This window comes from Esox lucius, chromosome 11 (assembly GCF_011004845.1).
Source record: "Esox lucius isolate fEsoLuc1 chromosome 11, fEsoLuc1.pri, whole genome shotgun sequence".
NCBI classification, from domain to species: domain Eukaryota; kingdom Metazoa; phylum Chordata; class Actinopteri; order Esociformes; family Esocidae; genus Esox; species Esox lucius.
The window spans coordinates 19,058,497-19,075,659 of record NC_047579.1 but is presented as its reverse complement, the minus strand read 5'-3'; the positions used below and the strand labels follow the sequence as shown (position 1 = coordinate 19,075,659).

The following is a 17,163-nucleotide window of genomic DNA, read 5'->3' as shown; positions in this document are numbered from 1 at the left end:
GTGGAAACGTAATTTTACCGGGAAAACGGATATCCTGAACGCTTTCCCGCGGTGAAAGTTCAGAAATTAAACGTGCAAGTGGCGGGAGTTGTTGTCAAGTTGGTTAAAATTAAAGTGACCAAACAAAACAAAGGTAGATAAAACGTTTTATTGCCTAGCAATCTATATGTGTAACCTATTATCGACATGGAGATTATACTTAGTTAACTAACAACCCCAAATGTTTAATTGTATTGTTCATTGAAAGTGGCTTAGCTAGCTAAAGCGATAAAGCTATGGATATCTAGCTAACCTTTTTTACGTCAAATAAATTAAATACCGAAACAACGGATTGCCACCGTGAACAACTATTAATGTTGTTAATGTTAGGAGTTTCAACTTAATCGATTTTTGTACCATGCGTATTTGTTATTTAGTTTATCCTGCTAACCAACTCGTTTTGGATGGCAGATAGTTTTAGATAACAAACTACAGTTAGTTTCCAATGCAAGACATACAGTAGACCTGTCAGGAATTGATAATGCAATTACTTCACAATAATACCAAGTCTGTTAACTAACTTGAGTGCCTACAGCAGTCCTATGTTCTTTCAACTTTATAAATGGAGCATTTGCATGTAGTACAAATTAATCAACTGGAATATGCCTTTCATAAAACAGTTCATTCGTAGTCACAGTCGACATGAGATCACAATGAAACATTTGTTGAAACTAATATTGTTTACAACGCAAGTGAACAATCATGTTCCACTTTAATTCCTAGGAATAACCAACTCCAAATGTCTGCAGGCATGAATAGTTTGTTTTGGGTGAAAGTGTCTGGTTAATGGCATGTATTGGATATAATATCATTAACATACACAGATGTGAAACTATGAACCTATCAAAATCATACATGTTACCTACCATTCAACTGTGGCCACCCTTTTTGCTGACATGTAAGCTTTGGGTTTTAATATTATTCAACCGATGTTACATAATATGCTAGCAAGGCTGTTTGTCAGTTTGGATAAAAGAGTCGTTAATCACATTCATTCACATTATAATCATTCCATTTTGTTACCTGTAAGGTAGATGGAAGCCAAAAGACGGAATGGCCGCCCACCAATGGGTGGGGAATCCCAGGCAAAGCGGGGGAAAACCGGAGGGGATTGGGAAGACAGCCCGTCAGTCTTTGAGGAGGAACTTGCCCTGTTTGAAGAAGCAGATATGGAGGCAGAGGACCGGGAAGGAGAGGCAGGTCATGATGTCATCCCTGTAGGTGAGTGGCTGAGACCCACACACGCTGGAGAAGAGCTTTAGTGGCTGAGACCCACACACGCTGGTGAAGAGCTTTAGTGGCTGAGACCCACACACGCTGGTGAAGGGCTTTAGTGGCTGAGACCCACACACGCTCGTGAAGGGCTTTAGTGGCTGAGACCCACACACGCTGGTGAAGGGCTTTAGTGGCTGAGACCCACACACGCTGGTGAAGGGCTTTAGTGGCTGAGACCCACACACGCTGGTGAAGGGCTTTAGTGGCTGAGACCCACACACGCTGGAGAAGGGCTTTAGTGGCTGAGACCCACACACGCTGGAGAAGGGCTTTAGTGGCTGAGACCCACACACGCTCGTGAAGGGCTTTAGTGGCTGAGACCCACACACGCTCGTGAAGGGCTTTAGTGGCTGAGACCCACACACGCTGGTGAAGGGCTTTAGTGGCTGAGACCCACACACGCTGGAGAAGGGCTTTAGTGGCTGAGACCCACACACGCTCGTGAAGGGCTTTAGTGGCTGAGACCCACACACGCTGGTGAAGAGCTTTAGTGGCTGGGATCCTTTAGTGTGTTTTCACTTGTGGAGAACCGCTGCTCAGTGTAGCCAGTGTTTAGGCAGCTATATGCATTTTTCATAATACAAGATCTATTTTAGTCAGTCATTATAATGTCACTTGTCAGAATTCCATAACCCGCAGAATCACACTGACGGGTTTCCACACCAATGCTGATGCCTGCTCAAAATGCGCAACATTTTGGCCAGCCTGTTTACCAATCTGCCGTCAGGCAGAAGGTACAGGAGTATTCAGTCCAAAACTAACAGGCTACAGGACAGCTTCTTTCCACAGGTTGTAAGGCTGCTCAATACAGGGACCCCTCCTCCCTTCCATCCATAGTCCCATGCACACCTGTCACTTTATATCATATTCATCTGCCAATTATATCATGCACACCTGTCTCTTTTACATTGCACTACAGTTGTATAGTTATTATTATTGAGGTGTGTTTTTGTATAGTGTTATTATTGATTGTGTTATATTTATTTTTAAATTATAATTACTGTTACTTTTTAACTTTTAACTGCACTGTCAGGAGTAGGAAAACCAATAATTACATCTCCATAACTTGTTATAGCAAATAACAAATAAACCTTGGAACTTTGAGAATTTGAAATACTAATTTGAAAGGTAGACTACTGTCTATCAGTTGCTTATTGTAATTATATTATGTAAATTTTTTTCCAAAACTGTCTCCTGTTGGATAACAATTGGCAAGAGTTATTAGCTGACTGTTTTGCTACCCGCAGTGATTTAGTCCACTCTTACAGGTGTGAATCAAATGGGTGTTGCAGAAGTTAATTTATAAACTGCTGCACTATAATGTTTTTAATCCTTCCAACTTCATGAACAGAACATTTTTACGTGTTAATGGTATTTAAACGAAATTGTTTTCACAAGTCTAGATCTATTCTAAATTGTCTGTCTGTTGTTGGGAAACATGTTCATTCAGTACAAAGCGTTCATTACTAAGCAGTACTGCCGCTAACAGAAAGCACTTCTGTCTGTTATCTTTCTTCATGTGACCCTTAACCTTTGCCCTTGCTGCAGGTGATCTATTTTCAGCTGACCTCAATCCCCGATGGCGTCGGCCGCTTGCTGCCCCCCTGGAACCTGATCTGGACACACTCATCTTCCAGCAGATAGATCTTGACTACTACTTAGGTAAGCTCTGAAAGCCACCTGGCTTTCTGGTCAAAAGGTAGCTCCTCCACAGCCTGGGTACCAGTCTGTTCTGCTAGCATTTCTTTAATACTAAAATTCAATGCCACCAAGCACAAGGAGTAGAATGTGAGCTTAACACACTGGTGCCCGTTCGACACCCTTCTATAGCTGCAAGGCTCAAGGAAGTGGCCAAAGAAATGTTACCTCTCAACCATAGATACAGCCTTGAGCGCAAGGACTGGTGTTCCAAGACCCCACCATGATCATGAGATGCATATTCACGCCAGGATTCAATCCCATGCAGATTAAAGGCCTGTGTCTTTAATCCAGTGGGACTACGGAGCGTGGCAGCCATTTTGAATATGTCTGACTGTTTGTTCCACAGGGGCTGCTGTGGCCGGCATGCCCGGTCAGTCTCAGGGCAACGTCCCAATAATCCGCATGTTCGGCGTGACGGACAGCGGGAACAGCGTATGCTGTCACGTGCACGGCTTCGCCCCGTATTTCTATGTCCCGGCCCCAAATGGTGAGTACCAGCCTGGTCCCATCCGCATGTACAGCTTCAGATCCAGAAATATTATTGCGCACATTGTTTCCTCGTCCAGTATATCAGACCAAGCGTTGTATTGGAGGTTTTTCTGAGGGGTGAAGTTGCAGTGTCAGAAGCAGAGTGGAACTTGGTTTTATGCAGTATGTTGTTGGAACAGTCTTCTGTCTGAATATGGTCAGCATGGTGATTCATCTAGAGCTGGCGTGGTTTGTCCTACATATCACGGCTAAAGGCTCGCTATGCACGACCCATGGTGTAGTGCCTGCATAGGCCGTTATACCACAAGCTGCTGAGGTCCCTTGTTGTTATTATCAACGGGTTACCAATGTAATTACAACAGAAAAAAAAAAGGTCTTATATCCGATACGTTTAGCTGACCAGGACACAAGACTCAGGCGCAAAACCCAGAACTTTTCCCTTCTCTCTCTCTCTCTCAGGGTTCACCAGTGACCACTTGAGTGAGTTCAAGCGGGAGCTGAACTCTGTGGTGCTGAAGGACATGCGGTCCAACAAGGACAACATATCAGTCACGGTGCTGGCGGTGGACATCACCCGCAAAGAAAGTATGTCAAGTGTCTGGTTCTGTTGGGCCTCCTGAATGAATAATCTTAACGGTGCGTTCACATAACCCCTCGAGGCAAAGGGCAGTTTTAAATGGACCTTTAGGCGGCTAGTGAGGAAAATACTGTGGAAGTACCGTTCTGTCAGTCCTTGCAGTGGGTTGCCGTTTAGCCGGCCTATCGGGTAGTTGGTTACCTTCTCCCCATCGCTCCTCCAGGTATGTATGGTTACCATGGGAAACAGATTTCCGACTTCCTGCGTATCACCATGGCAATGCCTCGGCTAATCGCCCCGGCAAAGAGGCTCCTGGAATTGGGCTTCAGGTTTGGGACGTTCCCGATGCAGAACTACTCCACATATGAGGCCAACATCGACTTTGAGATCAGGTACGTGTCTGTCTGTCTCCTACGTACCTCGTCACCAGCCTTCCGAGCACCGGACACACAATTCAAAATGAGCCCTTAGAGTGGGACATTAACCATTCTGTTGGAATGTCAGGTCTTTGTCATCTTTTGAGATTGGCGACGCCAAGTGTGCCACCGAACAAGCCGCGTTTCATTTGAGCGAACAGTTTTTTGTTCCATCCAGTCTAGCCTGAGCTAACCACTTCACACGACCAGCTAATAGCCTACACCCCTTTCTCAGGTTTTAATGAGGCCTGTCCTGCCTTGGTACGTCACTGGTCGGTGTTAGTGAGACAGCTGAGCTGTATACTGTACTGTACTCACACGGCTGTACCATACCGGTCACAGCGTAGGGAATGGGGCTTGGCTATGCACAACTGGTGGACCAGTGGGCTGTGGGAGACAATTGGTCGGTAGACTAAGCTGATTGAGCCAATGCCAACCATTTTATTAGCCTAATGAAGGCCACTCTGTTAGCCACCAGACCTTTCTGTGGATCTGGGCTGAGGTGTACAGGAACAAGATTTTTTCTTTTAGATAAGGGGAACGGGTGTGACGCTGAATGACGGCCCTGTGTCCCGGGGCAGCCTATAGGTTAATGGTGGACAGGGATTTGGTGAGATGCTGAATGATGGCCCTGTGCCTCGGGGTGCCTGTATGTTCATGGTGGACAGTGATGTGGTGTGACGCTGAATGACGGCCCTGTGTCCTTGGTGCCTATAGGTTCATGGTGGTCAGTGATGTGGTGTGACGCTGAATGACGGCCCTGTGTCCTTGGTGCCTATAGGTTCATGGTGGTCAGTGATGTGATGCTAAATGACGGCCCTGTGTCCTTGGTGCCTATAGGTTCATGGTGGTCAGTGATGTGATGCTAAATGACGGCCCTGTGTCCTTGGTGCCTATAGGTTCATGGTGGTCAGTGATGTGATGCTAAATGACGGCCCTGTGTCCTTGGTGCCTATAGGTTCATGGTGGTCAGTGATGTGATGCTAAATGACGGCCCTGTGTCCTTGGTGCCTATAGGTTCATGGTGGTCAGTGATGTGATGATAAATGACGGCCCTGTGTCCTTGGTGCCTATAGGTTCATGGTGGTCAGTGATGTGATGATAAATGACGGCCCTGTGTCCTTGGTGCCTATAGGTTCATGGTGGTCAGTGATGTGATGATAAATGACGGCCCTGTGTCCTTGGTGCCTATAGGTTCATGGTGGTCAGTGATGTGATGATAAATGACGGCCCTGTGTCCTTGGTGCCTATAGGTTCATGGTGGTCAGTGATGTGATGCTGACGCTGAATGATTACCCTGTGTCCCGGGGTGTCTATAGATTAATGGTGGACAGTGATGTGGTGTGACGCTGAATGACGACCGTGTGTCCCGGGGTGTCTATAGATTAATGGTGGACAGTGATGTGGTGTGACGCTGAATGACGACCCTGTGTCCCGGGGTGCCTACAGGTTCATGGTGGACAGTGATGTGGTGTGACGCTGAATGACGGCCCTGTGTCCCGGGGTGCCTACAGGTTCATGGTGGACAGTGGTGTGGTGTGATGCTGAATGACGGCCCTGTGTCCTTGGTGCCTATAGGTTCATGGTGGTCAGTGATGTGATGATAAATGACGGCCCTGTGTCCTTGGTGCCTATAGGTTCATGGTGGTCAGTGATGTGATGATAAATGACGGCCCTGTGTCCTTGGTGCCTACAGGTTCATGGTGGACAGTGGTATGGTGTGATGCTGAATGACGGCCCTGTGTCCTTGGTGCCTATAGGTTCATGGTGGTCAGTGATGTGATGATAAATGACAGCCCTGTGTCCTTGGTGCCTATAGGTTCATGGTGGTCAGTGATGTGATGATAAATGACGGCCCTGTGTCCTTGGTGCCTATAGGTTCATGGTGGACAGTGGTGTGGTGGGCTGCTGCTGGATCGAGCTGCCCAAAGGGACGTACAGAGTGAGGGAGGAGAAGAGCCTCGGGGAGACAGACACCCGCTACCCTGGAAAGGTAATGATGATGAGAATTATTTTGGATAGAGTTTTCAATGAGCCACATCGCTTTACAACTTTAGCAAATAAAAAAAAAAAAAAGAGCCAAGATAGGTCAGCTTTCTTACAAAACAATGTGTGCAGCTAATATTATACAATTAAGCATAAAGTAATGACATGTATTGCCCAATGCTTAGGTATTAATGTCTTATTGCTTACATATGTAGCTTTATACCATCATATTAAACAAATGTAGCGTATGAAAGTTGGTTAAGCTGTAAGTGTGCCAACCTGTGTCCAAAATGTTGGAGGACAACGCCCCATCGAGGGTGGTAGTCTTCTGGCCAACCGGGCTAGAGCGTTACAACGTGAGCCTCAGAGGACTCAAAACAGGTGTTTAATATACTTTCCAATGTCCCTCCCACCCAGGTGTCTCTGTGTCAGTACGAGGTGGATGTGGGATGGACCCAGCTGATCAGTCACCCAGCGGAAGGAGAGTACCAGAGGATTGCTCCTCTCCGAGTTCTCAGCTTTGACATAGAATGTGCCGGAAGAAAAGGTCTGTGTTGACATCCGAATCGATGAATGTACCTCTGCCAATCAGAGCAGCTGTTCTGACGGCAGATTGCCCTCGGTCTATTGAAGTGTCGGCATTCTAACTTGTTTACACCACGACACGGTATTCAAGTAATGCTGTCTAACTGGCATCGGGAGACTCTAAAAGTTGTCCGATACGGGTGGGCCCTGCAGGGATATTCCCCGAGGCGGACAAAGACCCTGTGATCCAGATCGCCTCCATGGTTCAGCGTCAGGGTGAAAAGGAGCCCTTCATCCGCACCATTTTCACACTGCAGTCCTGTTCCAGCATCGTGGGGTCCCAGGTCCTGTGCTTCACTAAGGAGAATCAGCTACTACAGGTGAAGAACGCACACAAACGCACTCTACCCTACACAAGGTTTCTTCTTTTTGTCCCGTCAGGGCTGCCATGGTTCCTATATGGGTGGTTGACACAAGCCTGAAAAAAGCCTTTTTGTTGTTATACTGACTTAGATTTCCCAAAATATATGTGGTCTTTAAGATTTTGTATTGTAATCTGAATTTTACTAATGCAATGTGTTGTATTGGTGCCTAGAATTGTCATGGTCTGACGAAGGTTATTGTATATCAAATGAAAATGGGCTATACCTTTATTAAGAAAGGTATAGTATAATCATTGTTCTTTGTCATAACTTCTCTTGAGATCCAGCATTTCCTTGTGAAATTTCGTTACATTTTGTTATTTTTCTTAGTCATCACACTGTTTTCAATCGTTCAGTTGGGTTAATTCTGACTACTAGGAAAATGATGCTATTTTATCTGTTCCATTGAAGTTTATATGAGTTACAGTGAGGGGAAAGTCTTTGATCCCCTGCTGATTTGGACGTTTGCCCACTGACAAAGAAATGATCAGTCTATCATTTTAATGGTAGGTTTATTTGAACAGTGAGAGATGGAATAACAACAAAAAACCCAGGAAAACGCATGTTAAAATTTTTATAAATTGATTTGCATTTTAATGAGGGAAATAAGTATTTCATCCCCTCTCAATCAGAGATTTCTGGCTCCCAGGTGTCTTTTATACAGGTAACGAGCTGAGATTAGGGGCACACTCTTAACATTTTTGTTATAAGTCTGTACTTTATTGTGGAGAGTTGCATTCATTTTCTTTAATTTTATTCAAAACTAAATAAATAGTTAATTTATTTTCTGAACCACAAAAAGGCCATGTCACGCATTTTTGCTATATATGGCAGAAAATGTGAAAGCTGACACATACTGAACTCTGGGTGATTTAAAACCTTGCGGTGAAAAAGCTGTTGTATATAGCTTGTAAAATGTGGATTTTCAGTTTTCCGACATTATGCCGGTTTTAATTCCCCTTCAAGTCCTGGTTCCTTGCCACGATAGCAATCTGTGCAGTGGTACCACCACCGTTTTCGACCCGGTGTCTCACACCATTTCCGTTGCAGAGCTGGGCTGAGTTTCTGAGGACGGTGGATGCAGACATCGTCACGGGTTACAACATCCAGAACTTTGACCTTCCATACCTGTTGAACAGAGCAGCCACACTGAAGGTCAGTATTCAATCCAACCTGCTTTGTTGATGCAGTTTGTTCTATATTAACTTGTATGTGGGCCCGTGTCAGTCTAAAATCATAGATGCTGTTGTATAACATCTCACTAAAGTGTCGTGCTTTGACTGGGAGAAGTCATGCTTTTATAACCACATCCTGCAACATGCACGGATACACTCTGATACGATTAAAATACGTAATAGATACATACATTCAAAGTGCCGTCTTTAAAAACAAACGAATGCTTCAAGGTGGTCGACTGCAGAGCTTTTTGAAGATTATTCAACACTGAAGGTTAAAAAAATAAACTTGATTATCGCTACCTCTAGAAACCAAAGGTATCTGCAGAGTTGGATATTTCTACGACATTGAATGGAAAGTCATACATTCAAAGTAGTTGTTTTTGGAGAAAATATAATTCTATGAAAGGAGAGTGCTATGTATTGACCTACAAAATATTTTGATTAATATGGCTGTGTATGTCTGATTCCAGGTCAATATGTTCCCCTACCTGGGCCGAGTTCGGGGTATTAAGTCTGTTCTCAGGGATTCCAACTTCCAGAGCAAACAGATGGGCCGCAGAGAGAACAAAATTCTCAATATGGAGGGACGAGTTCAATTTGACCTGCTCCAGGTAACTGGCTGGCCACTGTGACCTCTGACCTGGTGTTTAGGATAATGTTTAATATTACAACCAAAAATGTAATATTTTTTTTGGGGAGCCTGTAAAATGTTACTGTTCCTTTTAAAAAAACGTCACATCATCTAACCTTAAAACTAACGCAGGACATGTAAAAAGTCAGTTTACAACACAGAAATGACACCTTAAATGAATGCTGTCCAGCTTAATGATTTGATTTTGGTAGAGGTTTTTAAATCTAGACCAACAGGCTTCTCTGCAGCGCTACTGACGGATCATGCTGAATATATCAGAATAGTGGGTTTGATTCCCGGGACGTCCTGCATATAAAATCTAGGCATGAGTGACTTAAAGTCAAATAAAAATCTGTTAAATTGAACATATTTCCTTTTTGTAAAAGTGGACCTGTCTCTGTGGGTACTGTAGGTGCTGCTGAGGGACTACAAACTGCGCTCATACACACTCAACGCCGTCAGCTTCCACTTCCTGCAGGAACAGAAGGAGGATGTACAGCATTCCATCATCACAGACCTGCAGGTATTTCTTCCTCTGCATCTCCCCCCCTTCCCCCAATAAATACCACTGGCCCTCTTAATTCAAAACAAAGGCCTTTGTTCCTGGGGCTGGCCATTGGAGGCCTTCACTTTTGACCCCCCCCCCCCCCCCCCCCCATCCCCATCCCACACACCTATAGTGACCAATGTGGTTCCCTCTCGTCTCTCTCTGTCTCCCAGAACGGCAATGAGCAGACCCGTAGGCGCCTGGCAGTGTACTGTCTGAAGGATGCCTACCTGCCGCTGCGTCTGCTCCAGAAGCTGATGTGCGTCATCAACTACATGGAGATGGCCCGTGTCACCGGCGTCCCCCTCACCTACCTGCTCTCCCGGGGCCAGCAGATCAAAGTGGTGTCTCAGCTTCTGCGACAGGTAGGATGGGGCGCGCGGGCGCTGATGGCGGGGTTAGGGAAATAGAACGGGAAGTAGCTTCTCCCCAGAACAGACATTCCAATGTGTGGGATGCAGGAAATGATGATGGTGTGTGTGTGTGTGTGTTAGGCAATGAAACAGGGACTGGTCATGCCAGTGGTGAAGATTGAGGGAGGGGAGGACTACACGGGAGCCACAGTCATTGAGCCTGAGAAAGGGTGAGTGGCTCACCGGTCTGGGTCTTTGGTGTGGGGGACTGTATGTATTTCTGGATCCATGACTGTTGTGTGTGAAACGGAAAGTGTGTGTGTGTGTGAGTTCTACACATAAATATAACCTCTACTTACCACGGAAGAGGAGGAAGTAAGGGTTCCTCAGAGAGCTAGAGGCCAGATTAGCATCTGTGCTGCGGCTTCGAGTGCCCGGTACGACCCACACAGAGCCTGGATACAGTCTGTGGTCACGGTGTATTGGCCGAATACCACAAACCCCCGATGCCGCCGCGTTACTTAGAAACTGTTTCCCAATGTAATCAGAAGAGTAAACATTTCTCTCATACCTTCGGTAACTGTCTGTTATAAACCGGGTGGTCTGACTGCTGTTTGGCTGAAAGCTGTGATATATCAGACTGTATCCCGCACGCCTTGGTATAGCTCATATGGTATTGGTTTATACAAGGAACAAGGCGTCCCGGGAGTTTTTGGCATCCTGCCAATGTACCATAGCTAAGCACTGTGTCCGGGCACTCTGTCAAGCGTCGGGGCTTAGAACAGCTCCTGGCTGTGGTATAATGGCCATATACCACATGTGCTGTATGTGCCTGATTGCTTACATATGTAAACCACTTGGTTTATAATTCACTTTGATTACTATGTGCTTAGGAACCCAAACGTTCTAATGTGGCCCTCTCTGCTGTATACAGATACTATAGCGTTCCCATTGCCACCCTGGACTTCCATATGTTCTAATGTGGCCCTCTCTGCTGTATACAGATACTATAGCGTTCCCATTGCCACCCTGGACTTCCATATGTTCTAATGTGGCCCTCTCTGCTGTATACAGATACTACAGCGTTCCCATTGCCACCCTGGACTTCCATATGTTCTAATGTGGCCCTCTCTGCTGTATACAGATACTACAGCGTTCCCATTGCCACCCTGGACTTCTCCTCCCTGTACCCCTCCATCATGATGGCCCACAATCTGTGCTACACCACTCTGCTACAGAAGGGCTCTGCAGTGAAGCTAGGGTAAGAGACCCTCGCTTGTTACTGTTGTTTCCCTAATGCACCACTCTTCAAACTTATTCCTGGAAAAATACCCTCCTGTAGGTTTGCAACCCTGTTGTAGCACACCTGATTTGAAGGATTCGCTGGTTGATGAGCTGAATAGGGTTGCAACGGTACACAGTATGTTATGGAACCGTTCGGGACGCCCCCTACGATCCAATACACACACGATCCGCGGAGTTACGATATGCCGGTCATTCTTCTATCATTTCCCAAACATACTTATTGCACTGCAGGCAGCGTGCATGTTGTAGATTCAGATCCACAGAACCAGACTCGTAGCTTGTGAACGGGTAAGGCAGGCTGCTGCTTTGGGCTCCAGGCCGTTAGGGGGCTCCTGAGGGCTGACAAACTTTACTCCACAACAGTGTCACAGAAATCACAGGGACCGCGACCCCCTCCCCCTTAAACAACAAATGGACAATCTCAGTAGGGAATCTCCATAAAGGTGTCCCACAGGGTATCTGCATGTGTCAGGAAGTTAAATGTTTGAAGAATTTTTATACCACTACGAATAAATTCAACTTAGCAACACCCCGTGCAAAAAATATGTAAGGACACCAATTCGAATGAAGTACCTGCTGTTGTTAGAGCAGCAAGCCTACTGTCGTCGGTGATGTGACCAAACCAAACTGAGAAATGCCGGGTGTTCGTTGGAGGCTTTTCGCAGCGTTTTTATGTTTCTCACGCTTCATATGGAATCCCACAGATTTTTCTTTCCCTTCAACAGATTTAAACCACAAAGCAAAGTTGCAGTTTTCCAACAACTTCTGATTGAATCTGCACTTTGCCATGGTACCTGCGGGATGTTGAACAGCCAATGACAACTATGTAGCTAAATGACCTAGTTTGGTACTAGCTAGCTATCTACCTCATGAACAACCATGTTGGGAGAAAAGCAGCCAAATAAAACATATTTTGCTTGATGGCATGTTACTGTGGATCTCTTAAGTAGACCAAGGTTGACGTCTTGTCTCATCCCGGCAGCCTGAGTCCAGAGGAATTCATCAAGACTCCCACAGGTGACCATTTCGTCAAGAGCTCAGTGAGGAAGGGACTTCTTCCTGATATCCTTGAGGACCTGCTCTCAGCCAGGAAGAGGTAAGCACTGACCTCCTAGGTCTCTCAATTTAATCTGAGGTAGATAGCACTGATTACTGACCTACTGTCAAAAAGGCTTTCTTTTTTATTTGGGAATGTTTTTCATTAAACATGGAACTTCTTTGTAATTATATTGAGTCATACGTTTACAATAAAATAGGGAAACCGGAGAAAATTAGAGTATCCTTTATACTGTCCGAATTCCCATAATACTGTTTGTCATACTTGTGGGTCCAGAACATTTGAAGGCTCTCTAATTTGAAAGTATTTACAATGGATTATTTAGTTTTTTCAGTGAACATGGATGTAGAATCTATTTTTATTTACTTCCTGAAAAGACAGCCCTCAATTCTAGTTGATGTCAACCCTGCTTCATGCAAATTATTACATTAATAAAACGATTGGTTAAAGAAATTAACATTTTGTTTACTGTTTGACATAGTGTGCTGTTAACCAGTAAATTGCTCTTGCAAGAAAGATGATCAAACTCATGTGTCATGGAATTACATCCTGAACCACGTTCTGTCCAAACACAGTCAGTGTAAATTCAAGTTGGTTTTGGGGGTGTAGTTTCTGACCCACATTCGGTATTTTCAGAGCCAAGGCGGAGCTGAAAAAGGAGACCGACCCTTTTAAGAAACAGGTCCTGGACGGCCGACAGCTCGCTCTCAAGATCAGCGCCAACTCTGTGTACGGCTTCACAGGGGCTCAGGTGGGCAAGTTGCCCTGCCTTGAGATCTCTCAGGTGAGCAGCTGGCCCAGTTTCCTCAGACACAGTGGTTTAAAGTGGAAACTGGGACTAGGTAGACGTTGTACATCTTAGGAATCCCAGTGTTTATAACCACTTTCTGTGGTTTCAGAGTGTCACTGGGTTTGGCAGGCAGATGATTGAGCAAACCAAACAGTTGGTGGAATCCAAATACACCCTTTCCAATGGCTACCCAGCCGATGCCAAGGTGAGATGAAAGCAAAGGGAAGATGTTACGCCATCCCGACTTTCTTTGGTGGCGTTTTTATTTCTGTCCACTTTCAGTTATTTTACGGTCAGCTCTCCTTGACTGTTAGAGCGTTTACGACTTGTCCGTGTGTCACAGGTCATCTACGGGGACACTGACTCTGTCATGGTCAAATTGGGCGTGGACACTGTGAGTAAGGCCATGGAGGTCGGGAGGGAGGCGGCAGAGTGGGTCTCCTCCCATTTCATCCCTCCAATCAAATTGGAGTTTGAGAAGGTACCGGTTCACTTTTAGTCCTGGGTAATGTTCAGTGGATAGGAAGGCTTTTGAAACTTTAGAAAGAAGGAGGTGCCACCTTTTCCCTAATCATTTACCATATCCTGACAAAAAATGCATTTCCATAACCAGAACTGCAGATTTTATTTCGGTTTCATATATTTTCTGTACGTTTTGCCCTAACTAACCTGACATAGGCAAGCAAGCTGGTTTCACCACTAATTTCCCCCCATTCTTTGGCATGTTTAGCCTCGACTAATGTAATGTGCTTCCTCTCTGTTTATGACATAACTTGCTCAACCACTACCTCTACATGCCCTATTGGGACGTATAAGGCCGCAATCCACTCATGGTCCAGTAAAAGACTGGTCAAACTCCCTCCGTCAGGTCTACTATCCCTATCTGCTGATCAACAAGAAACGCTACGCCGGGCTCTACTTCTCCTCCAGCGCCGAAACGCACGACAAGATGGACTGCAAGGGCATCGAGACTGTCCGCAGGGACAACTGCACGCTGGTGGCCAACCTGATCAACACCTGCCTGCAGACCATCCTCATAGACAGGTAGGTGGCGCTGTCCGCCCCCGCGCCTGACGGGAAACGCTCGGTTCGGGTGATTATCATTTTTTGTTCCCGGGTGTCGGACGTTTCCGGCGTGTTGGCGACCTGGTTATTTCACCCTTTTGCGTTCTCCCCAGGGACCCACAGGGGGCGGTGGCCCACGCCAAAGAGGTCATCTCTGACCTGCTGTGTAACCGCATCGACATCAGCCAGCTGGTCATCACCAAGGAGCTGACGCGCACAGCCCAGGAGTACGCTGGGAAACAGGCCCACGTGGAGCTGGCTGAGAGGTGAGTGAGTGAGGTGGGGTGGACGTTTGGGCTGGCCTGCCAACAGTTGATGACCTCTGACCCTTAATCCTGGCAGGATGAAGAAGAGAGACGCGGGTAGCGCCCCCCAGCTGGGAGACCGGGTTCCCTATGTCATCGTCAAAGCCACCAAGGGCGTAGCGGCGTACATGAAATCCGAGGTCTGAGACACGCCGCCTCGATACGCTTCTGCTGTTGCTGGTTTGCTTTCTCGTTCTGAAGCGTTGAGCGTTTCGTTTGTGTTTAGGATCCGATCTACGTGCTGGAGAACAACATTCCCATTGACACACAGTACTACCTGGAACAGCAGCTGTCCAAGCCACTGCTCAGGATCTTCGAGCCCATCCTGGGAGAGAGCAAGGCGGAGAGTGTCCTGCTGAGTGAGTGTACATGGCTGTCCCTCTTTATTGGCTTGAATGTTGCAATTTTTAAGTTTTGACATTTTACAGTGTAATAAGAAAAACATTCATACAATTATCATTACAATCATGTTTAAAATAAATAAAATTAGGAATGTAGTTATAGTGTGTGATTGTGTATTAATATGTGTATGTGTGTGTGGTTGTGTATGTTGTATTAGTATTATGTGTTTTGTGTGTGTAGGATTACTCACTGTTCTGCACAGATCTGGCTGAAATATTTGCTGAATTATTTTTCATTTAGTTTTGTCTTCCAAATCTTAAAGATTTCTCTCTTATGGAGGTGTATTTGTCACATTTCACATTTCTGTCTACCTCACCTGTCCTACAGTGACCACTGACAGCTGTCTCTCTCGCGCTCGCAGTCTCTGCTCGCTGTCTCTCTCGCGCTCGCTGTCTCTCTCGCGCTCGCTGTCTCTCTCGCGCTCGCTGTCTCTCTCGCGCTCGCTGTCTCTCTCGCGCTCGCTGTCTCTCTCGCGCTCGCTGTCTCTCTCGCGCTCGCTGTCTCTGCTCGCTGTCTCTCTCGCACTCGCTGTCTCTGCTCGCTGTCTCTCTCGCACTCGCTGTCTCTCTCGCGCTCGCTGTCTCTCTCGCGCTCGCTGTCCAACCTGTACTTGGATCGCTTCCCCTTCATTTGGGTATTACAGTTGTCAGAAGTTTGCATGTTTATTCTGCGGCACCAGACTCCGTCCCAGTGTTGTTTTAGTAATGAATAAGTCTGTTGAATGGAGCTGTTCGAAGTACTGGAGTCATTGTCATAACAAAGACTTAGACGTAAGCTGAGGATGACCAGGGAACTAATGATGTTTGTGTTCCAGAGGGCGATCACACGCGCTGTAAGACGGTGTTGACGTCCAGGGTGGGGGGGCTCATGGCTTTCGCCACCAAGAAGAGCACCTGTATCGGCTGCAGAGCAGTGCTGAAGAACGATGGTAGGTTTGTGTGGCAGGATACCGCGTGTGAGCGGGGATTTTGCTGCGTGTGCACGTGTTTTGGACAAGAACAAGAGGGCGGAAATGTTCCCAAGCTGTGGTTAAATCTGAGGGTGTCATTTGCCATGTTTGAAAATGTGTGTTTTGGGGTGTTGGGTTTAGGGAAAATGTTACAATTGGGTTTGTCTACGAATTAGAGTTACGGTAGAATTAGGTGAAGTTGAAGCATAAATATTATGTTACTGAGGTTAAGGTTAGGCTTAGGTTGGTGTTAGGATTTCTAAAAGTCAGAGTTCAGGCAAATCGACTTGGATGTTTCCCGATTTCTATATAAATGATATATAATAGCTGAGTAAATCCCTTCTTCCCCACAGCGGCTGTGTGTGACTACTGTAAGAAGAAGGAATCGGAACTGTACCAGAAGGAGGTAAAAACTCATAACCCCGATTTGTTTCTCTGGGTGCTGTGACATGGGCCATCTTACTGACAGATTCTCTCTGAATCCCAGATCTTCCATCTGAGTACGCTGGAGGAGCGTTTCTCCCGTCTGTGGACTCAATGCCAACGTTGTCAGGGCTCGCTACACGAGGATGTCCTCTGTACCAGGTGAATCGCTGTTTACAAAACGAGGAGGGGGAACCGTGTAGCACCAGTTCAAGTTCTGTAATAGTGTGCCTTTTGAAAAACCTTTTTAGAATCTACAAAGCCACCAAATAGCAGAATGTGGAACGACAAGCCACTCAAAGTTCAATGCTGTTTTTTAATTTTTTGTAATTTTTTTTATTGAAAACATATTTATTCTTTGTCTTGTCTTGTCTTGTGCAGTCGGGACTGTCCCATATTTTACATGAGGAAGAAGGTACAGAAAGACCTGGATGATCAGGAGAAGCTGGTGTCTCGCTTTGGATGGTGAGGCAGGAACGCTGGGAACCACATTACATATTCACACCGCTTCACTGCCCTCTACTGGGAATATGTACTGTCCTCTTCAGTGCTTGTAAAAATTATGAATGTTACACTGTTTTCTTGAAATATCCAAATAAATATCATCTTTTTGTAAAAATGTCTTGTTGTGGTCTTCAGTCTAGTCAAAGGCTGTTTTATATCTTGAAAACTACTAGTTCCACCATATTTTGGGATATTCGATGTGTTGGTTTTTGTCTGTGGCAAAG

The 17,163-nt window shown here is 45.9% G+C and overlaps 1 protein-coding gene across 2 annotated transcripts; it reads left to right on the top strand.

The window, feature by feature from the left end:
* Positions 1 to 17,048, top strand: pold1 (polymerase (DNA directed), delta 1, catalytic subunit). 2 transcript variants are annotated; one of them, XM_010902190.4, is made up of 27 exons: positions 1 to 133; positions 1,074 to 1,260; positions 2,863 to 2,976; positions 3,362 to 3,502; positions 3,964 to 4,089; positions 4,305 to 4,473; positions 6,376 to 6,490; positions 6,901 to 7,030; positions 7,222 to 7,388; positions 8,481 to 8,585; positions 9,079 to 9,219; positions 9,652 to 9,762; positions 9,960 to 10,151; positions 10,281 to 10,369; positions 11,284 to 11,400; positions 12,427 to 12,540; positions 13,138 to 13,285; positions 13,401 to 13,496; positions 13,635 to 13,772; positions 14,160 to 14,335; positions 14,470 to 14,622; positions 14,699 to 14,801; positions 14,888 to 15,020; positions 15,878 to 15,991; positions 16,366 to 16,418; positions 16,500 to 16,597; positions 16,817 to 17,048. In XM_010902190.4, the coding sequence occupies exons 2-27, from the start codon at positions 1,074 to 1,076 to the stop codon at positions 16,902 to 16,904; spliced, it is 3,318 nt and encodes a 1,105-aa protein (XP_010900492.2). In that variant the 5' UTR covers positions 1 to 133; the 3' UTR covers positions 16,905 to 17,048. The 2 variants fall into 2 exon arrangements, with proteins under 2 accessions (XP_010900492.2, XP_010900491.2); XM_010902189.4 differs by having other exon boundaries at positions 1,070 to 1,260.
* Positions 17,049 to 17,163: the final 115 nt, after the last annotated feature.